The sequence below is a fragment of the Grampus griseus genome (assembly GCF_964374135.1).
Source record: "Grampus griseus genome assembly, chromosome: 11".
Lineage (NCBI taxonomy): Eukaryota > Metazoa > Chordata > Mammalia > Artiodactyla > Delphinidae > Grampus > Grampus griseus.
This window is the reverse complement of record NC_139005.1, coordinates 39,758,234-39,782,938: the sequence shown is the minus strand read 5'-3', so window position 1 is coordinate 39,782,938 and position 24,705 is coordinate 39,758,234. Positions and strand designations below refer to the sequence as shown.

The 24,705-nt window shown below is 37.2% G+C and overlaps 1 protein-coding gene across 1 annotated transcript in view; it reads right to left on the bottom strand.

The window, feature by feature from the left end:
* SPATS2 (spermatogenesis associated serine rich 2) overlaps positions 1-24,705 on the bottom strand; it is a 134,996-nt gene that overhangs the window by 27,945 nt on the left and 82,346 nt on the right. Inside the window, exons 3-5 of the mRNA XM_082665095.1 lie at positions 14,221-14,300; positions 10,486-10,594; positions 9,307-9,356 (exon numbers count right to left, since the gene is read on the bottom strand). Of these exons, the coding sequence (XP_082521221.1) occupies positions 9,307-9,356; positions 10,486-10,594; positions 14,221-14,300 (239 nt within the window). The remainder of the gene's footprint in view (positions 1-9,306; positions 9,357-10,485; positions 10,595-14,220; positions 14,301-24,705) is intronic.

The following is a 24,705-nucleotide window of genomic DNA, read 5'->3' as shown; positions in this document are numbered from 1 at the left end:
AAGAGATCATCAGTGAGATTATGAGCAGATTTCTCATCAGAAACTTTGGAGGCAAGAAGGCAGATATAATCAAAGCGCTAAAAAAAAAAACACCTGTCAACCCAGAATCCTATATGTGGCAAAACTGTCTTTCAAAACTGAGGGGTAAATTAAGACATTCACAGACAAACAAAAGCTGAGGGAGTTCATAACCACCAGACCTGCCCTGCTGGAAATGCTCAAGGGAGTCCTGTAACATGAAATGAAAGAACACTAGATGGTAATTTGAAGGCATATGGAGAAATAAAGAACTTGATAAAGGTAAAATACATGAGCAATTACAAAAGCTAGTATTATTGTAACAATGTTTTGTAACTGTACTTTTTGTTTTCTACATGATTTTAAAAGACTAATACATAAATAAAAACAACCAACTATCAGTTTAAAACCTAATATTACTGCAACTTTGGTTTGTAACTCCAGATCTTGTTCTCTACATAATTTAAGAGACTAATGCATTTAAAAGAATTATTAGTTTATATTTTTGGGCACACAATGTATAAAGATGTAATTTTGTGACATCAACAACCAAAAAGGGTGGGGATGGAGCTGTAAAGGAGCAAAAATTTTGTATGTTATTGAAGTTAAGTTGGTATAAATTCAATTAGAGTGTTATAACTTTAGGATGTTAAATGGAATCCCCATGGTAACCATAAAGAAAATAGCTACAGCTTATACACAAAAGGAAACGAGACAGGAATTTAACCATTTCACTACAAAAAACTGATTAAACACACAAAAATACAGTAATGTAGAAAATGAGGGACAAAAAATCTAAAATCATTGAAAACAAACAGCACAATGAAAGAAGTCCCTCCTTATCAGTCATTACTTTAAATGCAAATGGATTAAACTCTATAATTGAAAGACTGAGAATGGCAGAATGGATAAAAACACACTATCTAACTATAGGCTGCCTACAAGAGACTCACTTTATATTCAAAATCACAAATAGATTGAAAGTGAAAGAATGGAAAAATATATTCCATGAAAATAGCAACCAAAAGAGAGCAGGGATGGCTGGACTAACATCAGACAAAAACAGACTTTAAATAAAAAAAGCTTACAAGAGACAAAGAAGGACATTACACATTAATAAAAAGTTCAATACAGAAAGAAGATTTAATAATTAGAAACATTTATGCACCTGACAGACCGAGACCATCAAAATATATGGAGCAAGGACTTCCCTGGTGGTCTAGTGGTAAAGAATCTGCCTTGCAATGCAGGGGACGCGGGTTCAATCCCTGGTCAGAGAACTAAGATCCCACATGCCAGGGGGCCACTAAGCCCATAAGCCACAAATACTGAGCCTGTGCGCCTCAACTAGAGAGCCTGCGTGCTGCAAACTACAGAACCCATGTGCTCTGGAACCCGCATGCCACAACTACAGAGCCCACCCACCCAGCCTGCATGCCACAACTAGAGAAGAGAAAACCCACACGCCACAACTAGAGAGAAGCCTGCGCGCCATAATGAAAGACCCTGCATGCCTCAACAAAGATCTCACATGCCGCAACTAAGACCTGATGCAGCCAAAAATAAGTAAGCAAATAAATAAATAAATAATAAATCTTAAAAAAATTATATATATGGAGCAAGAACTGACAGAATTGAAGGAAGAAATAGTTCTTCAATAATACTTGGAGACTTCAATACCCTACTCACAGTAATGGACAGAATAACTAGACAGAAGATAAGTAAAGAAATAAAGGATTTAAAGAATGCAACAGACCCAATAGATCTAACAGACATATACAGAACACTCTACCTAACAACAATAGAATACATATTCTTCGCAAGTGCACATGTGACATCTTCCAGGATAGATGATATGCTGGGGCACAAATGAAGTCTCAACAGATTTTAAAAGATAGGTATCATACAAAGTGTCTTCTCTGACCACAATGAGATAAATTTAGAAATCAATAACAGAAGGAAAGCTTGAAAATCTACGATACAGTGAAAATTAAACAACACATTTTAAAACAATGACTGGATCAAAGAAGAAATAACAAGGGCAATTAGAAAATACTTAGAGATAAGTGAAAATGAAAATACAATATACCAAAACTTACAAGCGGTGCTAAGGAAGAAATTTACAAATGCTTACATTAAAAACTAAGATCTCAAAAAAATAATAATAATAAAATAAAAAATAAACAACAACAAAAAAACTAAGATCTCAAATTAACAACCTAGCTTTACAACTTAAGGAACAAGGAAAAAAATAAATAAAAAGAACAAAGTAAACTCAAAGCTAGCAGAAGGAAGAAAATAATAAAGATTAGAGCAGAGATAAATGAAATAGAGAACAGAAAAGTAGAGAAAATCAATAAAAGCAAAAGCTGGTTCTTTGAAAAGATCAACAAAATTGACAAACATTTAGCTAGATGGACTAAGAAAAAAAGAGGAAGATTCAAATTATTAAAATAAGAAATGGAAGTGGGTACATTACTACCAATTCTATAGAAATAAAAAGGATTACAAGAAAATACTATGAACAATTGTATACCAACAAATTGTGTAACCTAGATGAAATGTTTAAATTCCTAGAAACACAAAACCTACCAATACTAAATCATGAAGAAATAGAAAATCTAACTAGTAAGGAGATTGAATCAGTAATCAAAAATTTCCTGACAAAGAAAAGTGCTGGACCCAATGGCTTCACTAGTGAATTCTACCAAACACTTATGCTTGTCAAACTTTAAAAAACAAAAACAAAACAAAACAAAACAAAAAATGGCTGAAGAGAAGGGAACATTATCTAACTCTTTCTATGAGGCCAGCATTACCCTGAGACTTAGCCAGACAAAGACACTACAAAGCAATATGCCTGGGCTTCCCTGGTGGCGCGGTGGTTGAGAGTCCGCCTGCCGATGTAGGGGACATGGGTTCGTGCCCCAGTCCGGGAAGATCCCACATGCCACGGAGCAGCTAGGCCCGTGAGCCATGGCCGCTGAGCCTGCACGTCTGGAGCCTGTGCTCCGCAACGGGAGAGGCCACAACAGTGAGAGGCCTGCGTACCGCAAAAAAAAAAAGCAATATCCCTTATGAACATTGATGCAAAAATTCTCAACAAAACAGTACCAAACCAAATTCAGCAGCATACTAAAAGGATTATACACCATGACCAAGTAGGATTTATTCCTTGAACACAAGAATGGTTCAACTTAAGGAAATCGATCAATGTAAAACACCATATTAACAGAATAAAGGGAAAAAAACCCCACATGATCATCTTAATTGATACAGAAAAAATATGTGACAAAATTCAATATCTTCTCATGATAAAAACACTAAAAAATGGGGATTAGAAGAAAACTACTTCAACATAATAAAAGCCATATATGAAGACCCACAGTGAACAATGGTCAAAGACTAGAGCTTTTCCTCAAAGATCAGGAACAAGGTAAGAATGCCCACTTTTGCCACTTCTATTCCACACAGTACTGAAAGTTATAGCCAGGGCAATTAGGAAAGAAAAAGAAATAAAAGACATCTAAGAGGGAAAGGAAAAAGTAAAATATGTTTGCAGATGATATGATCTTATACGCAGAAAACGCTAAAGATTACACACACACACACAAACACACATACACAGTTAGAACAAACAGATAAATTCAGCAAAGCAGCAGGATACACTGTCAACACGCAAAAATCAGTTGTACTTCTGGGGACTTCCCTCGTGGTCCAGTGGTTAAGAATCTGCCTTCCAATGCAGGGGACGTGGGTTCAACCCCTGGTCAAGAAACTAAGATCCTACATGCCGTGAGGCAACTAAGCCTGCGCACTGCAACTACTGAGCCCACGCGCTCTGGAGCCCACGCACCACAACTAGAGAGAAGCCCGCACACCACAATGAAGAGCCTGCGCTCCGCGGTGAAAGATCCCATGTGCTGCAACGAAGATCCTGCATGCCACAACTAAGACCCAATGCAGCCTAATAAATAAATGAATAAATAAATATTTAAAAATAAAAAAATATAAAAAATAAAAATAAGAAGTGGGGGCGAGACCAAAGAATCAAAAAAAAAAATCAGTTGTACTTTGATACATGAACTAACAATCTAAAAAGTAAATTACAAAATAAATCAATTTACAATAGCATCAAAATGAATAAAATACTTAGGAATTAAGTTAACCCAAGGAAGTGAAAGACTTGTACAATGAAAACTATAAAACACTGTGGACAGAAATTAAAGAAGACATAAATAAATGGAAACACATTACATGTTCATGAACTGGAAGACTTAATATTAAAATGTCAATACTACCCAAAGTGATCTACAAATTCAGTGCAATCCATATCAAAATCCCAATGATATTTTTTGTAGAAATAGAAAAACCCATCTTAAAACTCATATGGAATCTCAAGGGACCAAAACAATCTTGAAAAAGAAGACCTAGAGATTATCATACTAAGTGAAGTCAGACAGAGAAGGACAAATATCATATGATATTTCTTATATGTGGAATCTAAAATAATGATACAAATGAACTTATTTACGAAACAGAAACAGACTCACAGACATAGAAAACAAACTTACGGTCACCAAAGGGGAAAGGTGTGGGGAGCAGGGAGGGATAAATCAGAAGTTTGGGCTTAAAATATATACACGACTATATATAAAATAGATAACCAACAAGGACAGGAAACTACACTCAATATCTTGTAATAACCTACAATTGAAAAGAATCTAAAAAAGTATATGTGTGTGTGTGTATAACTGAATCACTTTGCTATATGCCTGAAATTAACACAACACTGTAAATCAACTACATTTCAATAAAAATTTTTTAAGAAAAGAAAAAGAGGAACAAAACAGGAAGACTTACACAACTTGATTTCAAAACTTACTACAAAGCTACAATAATCAAAACAGTGTAGTACTGGCATAAAGACAGACATATAGGGACTTCCCTGGAGGTCCAGTGGTTAAGACTCTGCCCTTTCACTGCAGGGGGAGTGAGTTCGATCCCTGGTCAGAGAACTAAGATGCCACATGCCGCACAGCGTGGCCAAAAAACTTAAAAAAAGAAAAAAAAAAAAAGAGAAACATATAGACCAACGGAATAGAATAGACAGCCCAGAAATAAACTCTCACATATATGCCCAAATGATTTTTGACAAGGGTGCCAAAACCACTCAATGGGAAAATGACAGTCTTTTCAACAAATAATGCTGGGAAAACTGGAATGTCCACGTGTAAAAGAACAAAGTTGGACCTGTACCTAAAACATTACACAAAAATTAACTCAAAATGGATCAAACATTTAAATGTAAGACCTAAAACAATAAAACTGTTAGAAGAAAATTATGTAGGACAAAAGCTTCACAATACTGGATTTGGCAATGATTTCTTGGATATGACATCAAAGGCACAGTTAACAAAAGAAAAAAACAGACAAATTGGACTTCATGAGAAAAAAGGCAACATACAGAATGTGAGAAAATATTTGCAAATCATATATCTAAGGGATTAATATCCAGAATATATAGAGAACTCTTAAAACTCAACAACCACAACAACAAAAACCACCTGATTAAAAAACAGGCAAAGGACTTGAATAGACATTTCTCCAAAGAAGATATACAAATGGTCAAACTCATGAAAATGCTCAATGTCACTCATCATAAGGAAATGAAAATCAAAACTACAATGAGATATCTCCTCATACTCATTAGAAAGGCTATTATCAGAAAAAACAGAAAACAAGTGTTAGGCTGTTGATAAACTGGGACTCTTGTGCGCTGCTGGTAGGTATATAAAATGGTACAGCTGCTGTGGTTCCTCAAAAAATTAGAATTATCATATGATCCAACAATTCTGTTTTGGGCTATATACCCAAAAGACCTGAAAACAGGGTCTCGAAGACATATTTGTACATCCATTTATTCACAACAGCTAAAACATGGAAGCAACCCAAGTGTCCATTGATGGTTGAATGGATAAACAAAATATGATACATACATACAATGGAATATTATTCAGCCTTTAAAAGGAAGGAAATTCTCTAATATGCTACAACATGGATGAAACTTGAGAACATTATGCTAACTGAATAAGCTAGGCACAAAAAGACAATTACTGTATGATTTCACTTATATGAGTTATCTAAAGTAGTCAAAATTATAGAGACAGAAAGTAGAGTGGTGGTTGCTAGGGGCAGAAGGGAGGTGGGAATGAGACTTACTTTTTAATAAGTATAGAGTTTCAGTTTTATAAAATGAAAGTTCTGGAGATGAATATTTGAAAGATGCTAAGAGTAGATCTTAAGAGTTCTCATCATGACAAAAAAAATTTTTTTGATACCATTATGGTGCTGAATGTTAACTAGACTTATTGTGGTGATCATTTCACAATACATATAAATAGTGAATCATTATACTGTACGCCTCAAACTAATATAATGTTATGTGTCAATTATACCTCGCTTTTTTTTTTTTTTTTTTTTTTGCGGTACGCGGGCCTCTCACTGTTGCGGCCTCTCCCGTTGCGGAGCACAGGCTCCGGATGCGCAGGCTGAGCAGCCATGGCTCACGGGTCCAGCCTCTCCGTGGCATGTGGGGTCTTCCCGGACCGGGGCACGAACCCGTGTCCCCTGCATCGGCAGGCGGACTCTCAACCACTGCACCACCAGGGAAGCCCCCTCAAGTTTTCTTAAATTAATTTGTATTGGAGTATAGTTGATTTACAAAGTTGTGTTCGTTTCTGCTGTACAGCAAAGTTAATCAGTTATACATATACATATGTCCACTCATTTTTAGATTCTATTGCCATATAGGTCATTACAGAGTATTGAGTAGAGTTCCCTGTGCTATACAGTAGGTTCTTACTAGTTATCTATTTTATATATAGTAGTGTGTATATGTCAATCCGGTATGTTACCTCAATTTTTTTAAAAAAAGAAGTAAAATATAAACCCTTCGTTGGCATATTAGTCCAGATATTAACTTAGAATAAAAGCCAAAAACAAAAACAAAAAAGAAAAGGAGAGAGAGAGATCTGGAATGGTTAAGATGGTAAATTTTATGTGTATTTTACCACAGTAAAAAAACATTTGGAAAAAAACTGCACTATAATATCATTTTTCAGCTACTGGATTAGCAAAGTTCAAAATGTTTCATAACACTGTAGGGTTGAGGGAATAAAGAAACAGGCATTTTCATATATCACTTGTGGGAGTGCAAAGTGGTACTCTCTCTATAGCAATCTGGTAATACTTATCAAAATTACAAATACATATACACTTTGACCCAGCAATTCCACTTCTAGGAGTTTATCCTAGGTGATACTAACACATGCAAAATGATATATGTACAAGGTTATTCACTGAAGTATTGTTAATAATAGCAAAGGGTTGCAAACAACCCGAATGTTGATCAATAAAGGAACGGTTAAGTAAGTTATGGTACATCTAAACAGTAGGATGAGTATACATTCATAAAAAAACCACGAAAGCTCTTTATATATTGACATGGAATAAGCTCCAAGATATATTACATGAAAAAGGAGCAAGCAAAGAGGAGACTATATACTCATATTTGCTTATATATACGTATAAAATATCCCATAAGATACATAAGAAATTGATAATACAGTTTGCCTCTGGTGTGTGGAACCAAATGGCTGGGAACTATCCCCAGGGATAAAGATGTTTCAGTATATTCACTTTTATAGCTTTGAATTTTGAGCCACATGAATATATTACCTATGCAAATACTAAAATTAAAACAAAAATCCTTTACCTTTTATTTTTGTCAAACCACAGCTCTACTAGAAATACTTAATTCTATTTCTAAGGCTAGACTGACATGACTGAATTAATTTTACCCTAAACCCCTTTCATGGCCCTAACAGGAATACTAATGTAACGCTAGATATAATTTTTTCCTCTCCACAGCTCTCATCTCTCTTTCTCTTAAATACTTTCTCCCATGTGAACTGGCTGAGTTTTCATATCACTGTCCTATATATATAATACCTGTCCCAGTAACTGTTCATGGTTACATCCTATTGAACTAATCCCAGCAGTTAACTGAACTAGATTTGGGCGTTTGGGACTGCCAAACTGAAGCCATTTTTCTTTCTCCAAATTTTAAGAAATTTATGTCTCCAACACATACTTTTCCAGCTTCATGCATATCTCACATCACTAATAACCTATTATCCTGGGCCAATAAATTAATAAGCTGCTGTTCTCCAGAACACACACTCACGTTAGGTGAAAGCAATGGGAAGAAGTTAAGCAAATACTCAAAGCTACAGGTATGGAGAGCTTCAGGGGAATCTGTAGTAGTATTAAGTTCTTCTTAGAAAAAATTCTCAAGGGTCATTGGGGTCAGGCCTGGTTTAATCAATACTTAACAGAACTCCTAATGAAGTGATGTGGAGTCATCAAGAAAGTATTCCAGTACTCCAGCACTAACCTAATATAGACCCTAAAGAGATTTCATAGAGATACTTGATTGAAATTCACACTTCAAGCACTTCCTAAAGGAACCAGATTTAGAGTAAAGAGCTATGGGAAGCATTCTGAGGCCAGCTAGTATCCTTTGGGGAAAGCACTTTGGTTTTAAGTGGATAAGGAGAACTAATATGTTAGACACTGTATTAAGTACTTGCATTTGTTCATATTATTTTCCTATTTTAGAGATAAGCAAAATAAGGCACACTAAGGTTAAACAATATTCCCAGGAAATAAAGCCAGTAAGTAGTGAAAAAGGATATAAATCCAGTTCTGACTGACTCCACGGCCCAAGTGCCTTCTACCTCCCTGAATTGGACCATCAGACCCCTCCGCATAGCTAATAGTAGCAAAGCCCCTCTTTAGGCTTTAAGCCAAAGCTCATTAGTATCAGAGATCACAACACAAGTGGTCTGACCTAAGAAGCTGAACTATTTTAACTGACCTGTGATATGAATTATGTTGAAAACCGCTGGACTAGATCACTTTCTCTAGAGGACCTCTGCTTTCCTTGACATGCTCTCTAGTTTCACCCCTGCCTAATATTAATAATATTAATACCCTCTGCAATTGCACCATGGCAGAGTCATTCTGCTTCCTGCCCAAAATCACGTGGAGGAGATTGTGTGGTATTCTATGTACATAGCTGTGTTTCAGTGTCATAGAAGAAAACTTTTCTTAACCAGGGAAGCTGAAGATGCATATGTAAATCTTCCAAATATTTTGGCAGAGCTTAAATTTTTTTATAATACAAATATTGATATCACACTTCTAAATTTAATTCATTTTTACCTTTTTCTTGCCTGTTACTGTCCATTCTTTGAGTACTTCACTGGCACTACCTGTAAGAGAAACCAATTACATATTTCTTCTCCTACCACATGCATGCTCAAGCAGGAATTAGTGTCCCCGAATTTTGTAACTGCTGGAAAATCTCCAAAGTTCCCAATAGGAAAAGTTAAGGTTCAAGTCTCTAAGCTAATGTAATGAGATAAACATGTCATGCTTACCTTTTAGAATACCTGCCCATTTAGATTCCCCTTCTCCATTCAATTTCCTCAGTAAGTTCTTCCAAGAAGAGACTAATGTAGCCTGACCATTTTAAAGATTCTTTTATTTATATATCTTTGACCGAATACAAAGATGACTGGTTTCAGCCCAAGTACGGTATCCTCTCTCCTCCAGAAGATTACACACCACCTTAACTACACTGTTTCAGAGAGAACTGTATACTACCCTAGACCCAAATACTAACATTATAAAGAAAACAGATGAAGACGAAGAAAAACCTTACAGTATTTGGACATGTTTATTCTATACTGGTAAATTCAGAAAAAGAGAAACGGGGAGACCTATTCTGATGTCGCTGTCACTGTTCCCTGATGCGATAGCTTTAGGCAGTTTTTCCCAAACAAGTTATGTGGAAAGAATTTTGTAAAACACTCCTCAACTCTATAAATCAGAAGGCTTGGCTAAGCCTACCATTTTTTGTATGGTAGATAAGGATACTCAAACCCATGTATTTGAATCACTTGCCAGAGCCAGACTAAATGGTACTGGAGCCTGAAAAAGAATGTTGAGTCTCTGAATCTGCCATCTGTGGCTGAGCTACTGGACCACTACTTTGTCATTGTTTCTTAAATTCTTATTACACCCAACTCCAATCAAGTCCCTTATACTGGCCACCTAATTTCTTCTTAACTACCATTAGAGAACGTTCTGAATAAAATGATGGAGTCTTCTCAGCTTGTCTCTTATTCCAGGTATTATATAGCTTATGAACGAATTACTTCTAGGGCTGAAATAGGGAGCTTTAAGAGATATCTTTAAAAATGGCATGGTATGTTATGTTATCATGGCGTCTGCTATATCATCTATGAAACACCAGATTGCCGAATGAATGTTATAGAATGCTGAAGCAACTTCTATTTGAACAAATACAAACTTATAAAAATATTGAGCTAGGATTACCTTCCATGAATGCTTGTACTGTTTTGTCCACACAATTATCAAAGTGCTGCAAAACCAGGATAATTTCATTGTTACTCTTATTGGGAACTATTGCACGTACTGCATTTATCTGGAAAAGAAGACAAGTTCATTTAATTCTAATATCAGTAGGTCAGTTGGAAACTGAGATCTCATACAGAGAATAACAGAAAGGGTACCATTTCATTTTTAACAAGATATATCACTCTTTAGTGTCAGTGTGAGTACATACAACCAACTCACTGGGAATGATTAATAGATGAGTGATAACAGTACATAAAAATTAATTTCAAAACTTAGAAAAGCAGAACATTTCTAGAAACAGATTTGTGCCAGGGGATTTCACTGGTGGCACAGTGGTTAAGACACCACGCTCCCAATGCAGGGGGCACAGGTTCGATCCCTGGTCGGGGAACTAGATCCCACATGCTTGCTGCAACTAAGAGTTCGCATGTCACAACTAAGGAGACCGCATGCTGCAACTAAGACCCAGTGCAACCTAATTAATTAATTAAAAAAGATTTGTGCCAGATTTTGTTTCAAGAAAGGGTGGTTTAATTTAGGTATCAGGTATTAATTTAGCATCAACATTTCCTCATTTTTAGCAAACTACAGAGAAAGGTGGGAAGTTTAACGAACCACCAACAATAACAGATTTTTTTTTTTTTTTGCGGTACGCGGGCCTCTCACTGTTGTGGCCTCTCCCGTTGCGGAGCACAGGCTCCGGACGCGCAGGCTCAGCAGCCATGGCTCACGGGCCTAGCTGCTCCGCGGCATGTGGGATCCTCCCGGACTGGGGCACAAACCCGTGTCCCCTGCATAGGCAGGCGGACTCTCAACCACTGCGCCACCAGGGAAGCCCAACAATAACAGATTTTTGTACAGCATTTTTCGAAACGTTTACTTCATATCATTTAATTGTATAATAATGCTTAAAGATAATTTAAATTATTATAAACTGTTTCAGGTATATAAAACATAATGAATACTCACTATATGACAGCCAGTTTAATAAAATAAAATATATGCAACTGAAGTGCCCATGAAGTCTCTCCTAAACCCCATTTCCCTCCTCTCCACAGAGATCTCTACCTTGAACTTGGTGTTATTTTGATACATGTTTTTGTACTTTTATGATGTATGTATGTATCCACAGGTAATCCATATTACTGTTTTGCATTACATAAATATTATCATATCGTACATGTCTATATTCAATTTGTTTTTTCATGTAACAATTTTTTTAGATTTATTTTTCATGTTGATAAATGCATCTTATTCATTTATTTTAACGGCTACATAGCATTTCCATTGTATGAATATAGCCAATTTATTCATTCTCCTGTTGATGGACATTTACGTTCTTTCCAGTGTTTGGTTACTATGAAAAATGTTATAATAAATATTCCTATGCTTATGCTTACTTGCTGAATACTCAGTGCCTATGACAATGTTTAGCAAATTGTTAGTTAAAAAAAACAAAAAACAAAAGGGTCTTCTGTGAACAGTGAGAGGATGCCTCTATTGTATATAACCACTAGTAGAATTCCTGAACAGTAGGGCATCTACAATTTCATTAGAAATGCCAAATTTCCCTTTAAAACAGGGAATTCCAATTTTGTCAGTTATTCTTAAGGTATTTTAAGGTATTTTATATCTTTTGAGATTAAAAATACTTTCTAATAATTGCATATTCTGTTTTCATTTTTGTATATCGATTTTATATCCAGCTATTTTGATGACTTCATTATTCCTAATAATTTGATGCTTTCTTGGTTCTTCTATGTAGACAAGAGTATTGTCTATAAATAACGGCAGTTTTTTTTTCTTCCTTTCTAATCCTTATAATTTTCATTTCTTGTCTTACTGCACAATGTGAAATTGGTTATTTTTTCAAGAAGACCTGATTCTTTTTGGTAGAAAGTGGTAGTTAGAAACCAAGATCTAAGAGCTAGGTGTGTTTATTGCTACCAGGGAGTCATTATTTCTAGGTCCTTTCAGTGGATAGAGCTAGGAAATTTTGTTTCTTACAACATAAGTTCATATATAATAATAAAAGTTCAAATATAGTATTAAAAGGTTTGGGTTGTTTTGGTTTTTTTGCGTGCCATGTGGCTTGCAGGATCTTAGCTCCCCGACCAGGGATCAAACCCAGGGCCTCTGCAATGAAAGCACAGAGTCCTAACCACTGGACCACCAGGGAATTCCCCATCTATGCATTTAAAATGATGTATGTTATTTTTCATTCTGTATTTGTAAGCATTGTATATTAGAAATGTTTTCAGGGTATCTAGTCAGCCATACTGCTTGAAAAGGAAGTCCTTTTATAGACGAAGAGAAGTAAAGTATCTTGTTCAAGTAATTAGCAGAATCTGTATTAGAACCTAAGTCTTTCTTAGTACACTTGTTTTCATATCATTCTATACTTTTTTTGTTTCAGGCTTAATTGAACAATGATAAGGTTTAAAACCACACAAATGGGAAGGTATATAATCTATAATACAAAGAGGGCAAATTTGTAATATACATTTTTGAAATGAGCAAAAAACTTAGCACTGATCACTAGAAAATGGGCTTCAGGCAAAAATAACAGATTCAATGATAAAGGTAAAATTCTGATAACTTAAAATGTGAAAGTGTTTATATTACTGAACCAATATATATCTATGACTCCATAATCAACAATATACTTTTTAAATAAGACAGAGAACACACATAAAGCTTTTTTTTTTAGATGTTTTTCTCAGTATAGCTCATTAAGGGTTATATTACTAAAAACAACCTTTTCTTCCAAAGGTATATTACTTAGAAAATTTATTTCTCTTCTTGCTCTAAAGTCTCCTGGACTTAAAAATCCTCTTCAAGTGAAAGGGTAGATCCTGGGACTTCCCTGGTGGTCCAGTGGTTAAGACACCATGCTCCCAATGCAGGGGGCCCGGGTTCGATCCCTGGGCAGGGAACTAGATCCCACATGCATGCCGCAACTAAGAGTCTGCATCCCACAACTAAGAGTCCGCATGCTACAACTAAAAGACCCCACGTGCCGCAACGAAGATCCCACGTGCTGCAACTAAGACCCGGCATGGCCAAATAAATAAAAATCAAAAAATAAAAATTGGATTGTCTTAAAAAAAAAAAGGGAAGATCCTACTCAGATTGTTCTTTAAAGAATGTTGCTAGGGTTTCCCTGGTGGCGCAGTGGTTGAGAGTCCGCCCGCCGATGCAGGGGACACGGGTTCGTGCCCCGGTCTGGGAAGATCCCACATGCTGCAGAGTGGCTGGGCCCGTGAGCCATGGCCGCTGAGCCTGCGCGTCTGGAGCCTGCGAGTCCGGAGCCTGTGCTCCGCAACGGGAGAGGCCACAACAATGAGAGGCCCGCGTATCGCAAAAAAAAAAAAAAAAAAAAAAGAGTGTTGCTAAATGAGATACACACTTAGCCATATAAATATTGTTATAATATTAATTAATTAATATTAAGATGTCTTCAAGAGAATTTAGAATAAATATATGTATATGTATACATGCAAAGCAAATTGCATGTATAGGCTCTGATTCCTCAAAACCTTCATGGTGGTTACTCTCTGATATACAGTGGCATTCATACAGTTTTGTTCTTAAAATTTCACTTTCTTAATGAGTTTGTATAGCCATTGATTTTATTAGTATCTAAATTTTAACAAAACATTCAAGTTTCTTATCCACAGTAACTAGTCATACCTTCTCTTTCATGTTCTCAAAAACTCCTCCCTGGGCCAGTACAGTATTGGACTGCAAATCAAAAATGAATCCTGATGAATCTGAAACAATGAGAAGGAAAAAATATATTCAACATGGTCCAAAGCTAACACATAATCCATCCCATAAAATGGAAGGGCCAATACTAGCTGCTTTTCTCCCATAGACAGCTAACAAGAAGTTAGTTGTTATTTTGCAAATTCTATTATATAGATAACTGATAACTACATTTGCATTAAAATTATAAAATTAATTTTATTTTAATAGAAACTGTCACAGCTTGAGAAAAACACTAAGTACATCACCTATATTAGACTGTCCAGTAATCCTTGGTATCTTTGTTAACTATCTTATGTTAATTTAAAAGACCCTCTAAAGTAAAGTAGCTAGTAAATAGCTCCTCAAGGTAAAGTTTAATACTAACAAATATGAAAATGTGAGAATGAGAGCTTCTGTGGCATTAATAATAACAACACATAAAAGTACTTTCCATCTTCCAGACTGCAACACACACACACCATGTTCTTAGACTATGAACTCCATGAACACATTTGTTTGTGTTCCCAATATAATACTTGATAAAGCAATGTACTTGAGTTTACATTACCAGCACAAATGGGAAAACTGAGTTCAATGTAAGTAATTACAGAAAAGAGTTTGGCTTCCCTGCGCTTATAAAGAAGGCTATCTATGAATTTAATCAGTTTCTTTACCCGTGACTATATGATCAACAAATTACCTCAGCTTTAACACTTGACAACTTTGTTTTAATCTAATGAGATGCGATCCTAGGACATGGTTAGAGTGCTTCTCAAATTCTGATGTGTGTATTTAACATCTGGGGAAATCTCCAGTTAAAATGCACGTTCTGATTCAGGAGTCTGGCGTGTGGCCTGAGGTTTTTACTCCCAAGCGGTATCAACATTGCAGATCCATGCACCATACTTGGGAGTAGCTTGGGGGTTAGAATTTCAACAAAGCAAGTAAAAGGGGAAATTTTGAGAAAAGGGGTTGCTGTGGTCTGAATGTTTGTGTTCTCCCCTCCAAATTCATATATGAAATCCTACAGTGATGGTATTAGTAGGTGAGGCCTTTGGAGAGTGGAGTCCTCATGAATGGGATTAGTGCTCTTTTTTTTTTTTAAATTTTATTTACTTATGTGGCTGCGGTGGGCTCTTCCTTGAGGAGTGCGGGCTCCAGAGTGTGAGGGCTCAGTAGTTGTGGCGCGTGGGCTTAGCTGCCCCACGGCATGTGGGATCTTACTTCTCTGACCAGGGTTTGAACCTGCGTCCCCTGCATTGGAAAGCGGATTCTTAACCACTGGACTACCAGGGAAGTCCCAGGATAAGTGCTCTTATAAAAAAGATTCTACAGAGTTCTCTAGCCCCTGCCACCATGTGAGGACACAATGAGAAGTCTGAAACCCAGAAGAAGGCACTCACCAGACCGTGGTGGCACTCTAATCTCAGATTTCCAGCCTCTAGAACTGTGAGAAGTAAATTTCTGTTGTTTATAAGCTACCCAGTCTGTGGTACTTTGTTACAGCAGTCTGAATGGAATAAGATGGGGGTATAAAAAATACAGTAACATACTAGTGCGCTTTCCAAATTCTTTTACTATTATTTCAGATTTTTTTAAAAAATTTTTTAACATCTTTATTGGAGTATAATTGCTTTACAATGGTGTGTTAGTTTCTGCTTTATAACAAAGTGAATCATCTATACATATACATATATCCCCATATCCCTTCCCTCTTGCGTCTCCCTCCCTCCCTCCCTCCCTATCCCACCCCTCTAGGTGTTCAGAAAGCACCGAGCTGATCTCCCTGTGCTATGGGGCTGCTTCCCACTAGCTATTGGTTCTACATTTGGTAGTGTATATAGGTACATGCCACTCTCTCACTTTGTCCCAGTTAATTAAAGCCTCTTTTACAGCTCAATGTTATCCTGTGTTTTAAAATACCTCCTAGTTGCTGTGGAAGACTGATAATTATAAGTTAGAATGATAACAATATTTTGGTACTAAAAGTGGAAAAGAGGATATGAATAGAGCCAATGTCATTCAAAGAGAAACTATGTTTGCCAATTACCATTGAACTGTGAATTAAGTTAGATTTAACCTCTGTAATATTGGCAGTATCATGATTGTTCCCTGAATGAAAAATCAGGTCACATTTACACAAACTCAGTATTTAAAGCCTGAGTTTTCCAGATGACGACATAATATGGTTAACTCCCAATTATCTTTATTAATTGAAAAGAGACACAGTACAGATAAAAATCTTATATAGCCAAAATACTACTACCCAGCAACCTTCTCAGAATTGCTTTAGGTTATCCAGATGATATAACCTCACAGTTGTTAAGTACAGATGACCCTTGAACAACATGGGTTTGAACCGCCTGGGGCTACTTATACACAGATTTTTTTCAACAGTAAATACTATAGTGCTACACAATCTGCGGTTGGTTGGATCCACAGATGCAGAACTGTGGACACTGAGGCCCAATTGTAAGGATTGTCCACTGCACTCGTGGGTCAGCACCCCTAACCCCCATGTTGTTCAAGGGTCAACTGTACTCTCTCCCAAAGACACATTAATGAGCACTGAGATGATACAAAGGACATTAATCTTAGTAAGGAATCAAACCACCAACCTCTTTTAGGGAAAAGAGGGGATACTTAAGGTAAAATAGCATTTTGGAATCTATATTTAAATGAACTATTCGTATTTCTAATTTCTACATCATCTAACACTTTTTATTTTTTTTTTCCTTTAACAACATGCTAGATGAAACCAAGTGCAAGGAAAACAAAGGGTAGTTCTGCAAACACCTTCAGTTACTGCCCCCTCAAATTAGCATAAGTATTATTAGGGTTTATTTGGCATACCAGTTAGGATAATGATTAAAAATACATAAAGCATAAGAACCTAGGGGCAGGACAGGAAAAAAGCCACAGACGTAGAGAATGGACTTGAGGACATGGGGAGGGGGAATGGTAAGCTGGGGCGAAGTGAGAGTGGCATGGACATATATACGCGACCAAATGTAAAACAGATAGCTAGTGGGAAGCAGCCACATAGCACAGGGAGATCAGCTCGGTGCTTTGTGACCACCTAGAGGGGTAGGATAGGGAGGGTGGGAGGGAGACGCAAGAGGGAGGAGATATGGGGATATATATATATATATGTATAGCTGATTCACTTTGTTATAAAGCAGAAACTAACACACCATTGTAAAGCAATTATACTCCAATTAAAGATGTTAAAAAAAATACATAAAGCAGCTGTTTCAGTCAGGATCCCAGCAGGAAACAAACAGCACACTTAGACTGGGAAATCTGAAGAGAGTTTAATGAAGGGACTATTTTCGAAGGTGCTGGTAGGGAGTAGGGAAACCACAAGATAGAGCACAGTACTCCTTGGCTAATAATAGCAACGTATATTGCTACTGGAGGTTTTAAAGAAGGTAAGGAGGGAGCAATTACTGGAACCCAGAGAGAACAGGCTCTTTCATCTTTGTTTCATCTGGTGTGGAGACAGCCACAGGATAATAGTCCTTTAGTCAAAGGACACAGTAAGCCCACAGTGACCCCTCAGGGAAAGATTGGGGGAACAGATACTCCTACCTCACTCTCCTCCTTGCCTCTGGTCTCCTGTCTATGCTGCCCAATAGCCAAACTCAACCAGAAGCCCAAGGGCAAGGAACCTGTAGTCTGAACTGTAGTCTGTACAAGTCAGCCTCCCAGGGCACAAATGCCCATTTTGTATTTATATTCTAAATCATGAGTTCGCCAAAAAGGGCAGCAATAATTTAACATCTTAACTTGTCTATTCACCAGCTAATATTGCCTCTTTTTACGTAAACCAACAACTCAAGTAGATTCAAAACCCTGCTTCAATGAACTGGAGCTTAAGTGCCTCTCAACATGACAGGGAAAGTCATTTTTAATTCCCACCAACAACATTTAGTGATTTAACAATTCTCTTATTTTTTCATGCAAAGAAAGCCTAAGATTTACTTAATTCCATTGGTAGGAAATAAGGCAGGGTCTCATCCTTTTATAACTACTCTATGATAGAAGGTCATGTATATTCTATCAGAAATAAATTTTTAAAGAAAAAAAAATGAAGTTAGGGCTCCCCTGGTGGCGCAGTGGTTGAGAGTCCGCCTGCCGATGCGGGGGACATGGGTTCGTGCCCCGGTCCGGGAAGATCCCACACGCCACGGGGCGGCTGGGCCTGTGAGCCATGGCCGCTGAGCCTGCGCGGCTGGAGCCTGTGCTCCGCAACGGGAGAGGCCACAGCAGTGAGAGGCCCACGTACAGCAAAAAAAAAAAAAAAAAAAAGAAGTTAAATACTATACTCTGGCAAGATTCATAAAGGATATGAGGAACCCTTGACACTGAGCTTTCTTATCATCATTTATCTCATTCTATCAGGAACCATCTCACAGGTTTCTTGGAATTATTTCAAATAGCACAGATTTAGGAACATTTTGGGAAAAGTATGCTATTTATAGGATCACTGACATATCTGTAAATATTGCAGGCTTTGTTATTGTTTTCACTGGCTTCAAAAATCAGGCAAAAGTTATGTCAATGAGGATAACATAGAAATATCTGACTATCACATAGTCAGAGCAACTTTTTTTAAAAATTGAGGTATAATTGACATATATGTAACTTTATATTATGTAGTTTCAGGTATATAGCATAATGATTTGATATTTGTATATATTGTGAAATGATCACCACAATAAGTCTAGTTAACACCCATCACCATACATAGAATTTTTTTCTGATGGTAAGAACTTTTAAGATACACTCTCTCAGCAACTTTCAAACAAGCAATACGGTATTATTAACTATAGTCACCATGCTGTACATTACAGTCCCAGGACTTATTTATTTTATAACTGGAAGTTTGTACCTTTTGACCCCCTTTACCCATTTGGTCCTCCCCCCACCCCCCACCTTTGGTAACTACCAATCTGTTCTCTGTATCTATGAGCTCTTTTATTTTCAAATTTTAGATCCCACATTTATGTGAGATCATACGGTTTGTCTTTCACTGACTTATTTCTCTTAGCATAATGTCCTCAAGGTCCATCCATGTTGTCACAAATGGCAAGATTTTCTTTTTTATGGCTGAATAATATTCCACTGTAATATATACACCACATTTTCTTTATCCATTCATCCATCAATAGACACTTAGGTTGTTTCCATATCTCAACTATTGTAAATCATGCCACAATGAACATGGGGGTACATGTGTCTTTTCGAGTTAATGTTTTTGCTTTCTTTGGATAAATATCCAGAAGTGGAATTGCTGGATCATATGGTAGTTCTACATTTAATATTTTGAGGAACCTCCATACTGTTTTCCATAGTGGCTGCACCAATTTACATTCCCACCAACAGTGCACAGAGTTCCCTTTTCTCCACATCCTGGCCAACACTTGTTATTTCTTGTCTTTTTGATAATAACCATTCTAACAGGTGGGAGGTGATATCACATTATGGTTCTGATTGCATTTTCCTAATCAGTGATGTTAAGCACCTTTCCATGTACCTGCTGGCCATCTATCTGTATGTCTTCTTTGTAATTGAACACATATCTCAACAAACTTTGAAACACAGTCTAATTCTGTTCTTAATTTATAATTTAACCTGAAGACCATATTGTATTCAATGTTTCATAATTAATTTGGTTAAAATGTCTGATTATTCACAACTCTCAGGATGGAAGGAAGAAAGGCAGGCAGGCAGGCAGGCAGGAAGGAAGGGAAGGAGAGAGGAAAGGAACAAAGGAAGAGAGAAAACAGTATTCGTGAGGATGTGGAGAAACCGGAACCGTCATACCTTGCGGGTGGGAATGTAAGATGGTATAGCTGCTGTGGAAAGCTATATGGTGACTCCTTAAATGTATGTTTAAAGATAGAATTATCATATGATACAGCAATTCCACGTCTGGGTATACACACAGAAAACTGAAAGCAGCAACTTGAACGAATATTGGGTTGGCCAAAAAGTTCATTCGGCTAGTGAATACATTGTTCAATAAAATTCTTGGTGAAGATGAAAAATGTGTCTTTTAGTTTTACTTAAACCCGAACGAACTTTTTGGCCAACCCAATATTTGTATACCCATGTTCATACCAGCATTATTCACAATAGCCAAAAGGTAGAAGAAACAAAATGTCCATCATCAGATGAATGGATAAAGAAAATGTGGTGTGGGGCTTCCCTGGTGGCGCAGTGGTTGGGAGTCCGCCTGCTGATGCAGGGGACACAGGTTCCTGCCCCGGTCTGGGAAGATCCCACATGCCGCGGAGCGGCTGGGCCCGTGAGCCATGGCCGCTGAGCCTGCACGTCTGGAGCCTGTGCTCCGCAACGGGAGAGGCCACAACAGTGAGAGGCCCGCGTACTGCAAAAAAAAAAAGAAAATGTGGTGTGTATATATATATACACAATGGAATATTATTCAGCATTAAAAAGGAACGAAATTCTGACACATGCTACAACATGGATGAAGCTTGAAGATATTATGCTAAGTGAATTAAGCCAGTTACAAAAGGACAAATACTGGATGATTCCACTCATATGAGGTGACTGGAGAGTCAAATTAAAAGAAGGGAAAGTAGAATGGTGGTTGCTATGAGCTGGGGAGGAAGGGGGAAAGCAAGATCTTGTTGAACAGATAACAGAGTTTCAGTTTTGCACGTTGGAAAAGTGTGGAGCTGGACAGTGGTGATGGTTGCACAGCAGTGTGAAAATATGCCACTGAACTGCACACTTAAACATGGTTAAAATAGTAAATTTTATGTCATGTAAATTTTATCACAATTTTAAAAAATTTAAGTTCTAATTATAAAGAATGTTAAGAAAAGAAAATAGCATTGTTTTCTAATGTAAAATTTTAAATGTAAGGATCCCTTACTGAGATTCCAAATTAATCTCTGCAAAAACTATTTGGTAAGCACCTACCATGAGCCAAGCTAGGCATTGAGGATACATTGGCAAACAAGACGTCTATGGTTCCTGCTCTGAGTTTTACAGTCTAATGCAAGAGACCAGTAAAAATAAACAATCTCTCTAATAATGATAGCAACTATGCATAGCTTATTAAATTGCACAGTACTAAATACATATACTAGATGCCCACCATAACACTATTTTGAGGCAGAGATTTTTTTTTTTTTTTGGCTGCGTTGTGTCTTTGTCGCTGCACGTGGGCTTTCTCTAGTTGTGGTGAGCGGGGCTACTCTTTGTTGTGCTGCATGGGCTTTTCATTGTGGTAGCTTCTCTTGTTGCGGAGCACAGGCTCTAGCCAAACGGGCTTCAGTAGTTGTGGCACGTGGGCTCAGTAGTTTTGGCTTGCGGGTTCTAGAGCGCAGGCTCAGTAGTTGTGGCCACGGGCTTAGTTGCTCCACGGCATGTGGGATCTTCCCAGACCAGAGCTCGAACCCCTGTCCCCTGCATTGGCAGGCAGATTCTTCACCACTGAGCCACCAGGGAAGCCCCAGGTGGAGACTGTTGAAAGCTTTACTATTTAGGGTCCTACCTAAAAAGATTTAGCAGAGCTAATATTATTAAGGCGCGGTAAGGCTCTTTGAAAGTACTAAAGTGAATTCAATCTGATTATCAATGAGAAGATTGTTTCCTTCATGGAAAAGTCTGTTCCCCCAAATTCCAGGCTGCTTACAGTAGAGAGAAGCATAGAGGGGGCTCAACCCAGACATGGAGTAAGTCTAAGGATTCTTACAGGGGCTAATGCATTTGTGTCTTTGAATTTAACAACTAAAAACTCATGGTTTTAGATTGTTTATGTATTTTTTTTCATTGACATGATGGCAAATTATTATATTATCCAATCTGACAAGTGAGGAGAAAGGTGGAAATATAATCCCTTCCAGAATACCTTCTCTTCACTTTACAATGATGAGAAAAGTCAGTCATGGTACTATTCTTTACCCAAACTCATACAGTAAGAAACCTACTGCAGAACCAAGGACAGAGTCCAAGTTTTATGCTACACACAAAGTGCCATAACTCATCAAATATACTAGTTCTCAAGTTGCCATAATTTTAACTAAAAGGTGGTATATCACCTTTCTTCTAAGGATCTCAGATTTTTGTTATTACTCACTGATGTTCCTCCTACATACATGAAACAAGTTGGATTACAAAATTATTCACATTTCACCATGGCCAAAGACAGGCCATACAGTTAAGAGCCAATTCAGTGCAGGTAAGCCCAGAGGTGAAGAACCCTAGACATACAGATAACCTAACAAGTGTGATGATCACTTGTCATATTTTCCCGAACTGTATCAACTTCCCTTTAAAAATTAAAAAGCAAACTCAAAAGCAGAGGCTAAGTGCCAGAAGTGGTATCTCATGAACAATTAAACAATCTGAAGTTCTCCTTTAGACTGAACACAGCCAGTACTCAACCACCTAAAAGAAGATAACTAGTCTCTTGCAATTGCTTTTTTTGAAAAATTTGCCAATTTTGAGAATAATCCACATATAAATCACCCTTAAAATTACAAGTGGAGTTCAGTTTCTTCATGGGCACTAATGGCAAACATAGGGACAGGGGTTATGTTGCACAAATGTGAGTGCAAGGAAAAGAAAGTTATTGTCACAGGCACTACTAGCTAAAGCCTAGAGTGTATTCACAACTTCAAAACTGAAGATGCCACCAACTTCAGTTTCCTAGGTGGTAATTCTCTCTTCTGTCAATTTACCTTCTAAGCTTAGAAGAATTATGACTGTTTTGGTAAGAAATAAGATACTTATTTAAAAAGGGGGGATATGTGTAAATAAAGGGGATTCAGGCTTAAAAGGGAAGCAAATCAGAGATGAGAAATTTAGAAAGGCAACTATGTCAAAATGCCATTTTGTAAGATTTCTAGTTTGCTTTAAGTAATTCTACTATAGTACACTATTGTAGCTTTCTGAAATGCTAGCACTTTTATATGTTTAGTTGTTTAAAAGTTATTTAAGAAAGCTCCATCCTAGTTGCCAGTCCTCTTAGTAGGTTGTAAGGAGTCTCATCGATTGGTCTTCCTAGCCATTTCGGATGACTAATGTGGCTTCAGTGTCCAGAAAAATCCACACTTCAACTACCAATCAATCTGCTAAGTAGGTCTTCAATGAAAGAAAGCAGCCTTTTATCTTCCTGTTGCTTCTGCTTTCACTTGTCATCTAGTGTTTTTTCTTTTTCTGGCCGCACTGCGCAGCTTGTGGGATCTTAGTTCCCCAACCAGGGACTGAATCTGTGCCCTCGACAGTGAAAGCGCGGAGTCCTAACCACTGGACCACCAGGGAATTCCCTTGCCATCTAGTCTTAAGAGCTGATTAAATTTTTTCTTTACTTTGCTCCTTTGAGTGCTTCTTCAGCTACATTCTGAAGTACGTTGTGCCTCTTTTTATAGACAAAGCGCTTACACTGGGAAATTTCCTAACATCTAGAATAAGTTCTGATTTTTCAAGGCAGAGCTTGATGGGAAGTCACGGGTTTTATTATGCAAGCAATTAAACCCTACTTTACTCTCACCAATAGATTTTCCCAGGTTTCACGCAGATGCAACAGAATAAGCTTCTATTTTTTAAGTTCCAAAAGTTCTTGAGTGTCTCATTATTTAAAAGGTTCGATGGTTGAATGGTAGATAGGAAATTCAGGCCACGTTTCAAAACTGTCTTAGTAACGTATTCTAGAGAATAGCCAGGAGACAATGATATTGATTTTAATGCCAAACTTCTTCTGTCTCAATGCCATCTCTCATTAGTCTGAAATTAGTTCTCCCACATGTGAAATAAAATGCATAAGTAAAAAAAATTATTTCCTACTCCATACTGTCCTTCAGATTCTCAGAATTCTGCCAGCTGTTTCAAAAAAGAAACTCAATTTCACAAGTCAAAAAAATTTAAAGCACTTAAAAACTGTGATTTTTTTTAAAATAAAGAACTCAAATCTTTAATTACTAAGATCAGTACATGTTATTTGCTGATTCTAGATTATCTCCGAGTTAATGTTTTATATGCAAAACTCTGTATGTAGTTCCAGGGATGACATGAATTCAAATAGTTACTTCGAAAATTATGAAGCCACGTGATGATTATTTTGATATCTGTTTACAGCCAACTTTCAAGGCTTTTCTTAAGGAAAGCGGCACTAAAATAGAATAAAAAGTAAAATATCTAGTTAAGACCTTCTTTATTTCCAAGCAGTGAGAAGGACGGACTGAGTTTTACCTTTCTACTTGTTAATCTCTCCCAGCCTTTTGTGAAAGGAAGAAATAAATTGTGATGTGGCTAAAAGATGAACAGCCAGTAAAAACGGGGGTGGCGGGGGGAGAATCAAGGAAACTAGATAATCTAAAAAGCAGAAAGTCAGTCTGCGAATAAATCAAGTCCTCTAATATGCCTCTGTGTGAGCTGAGTCTGAAGAAA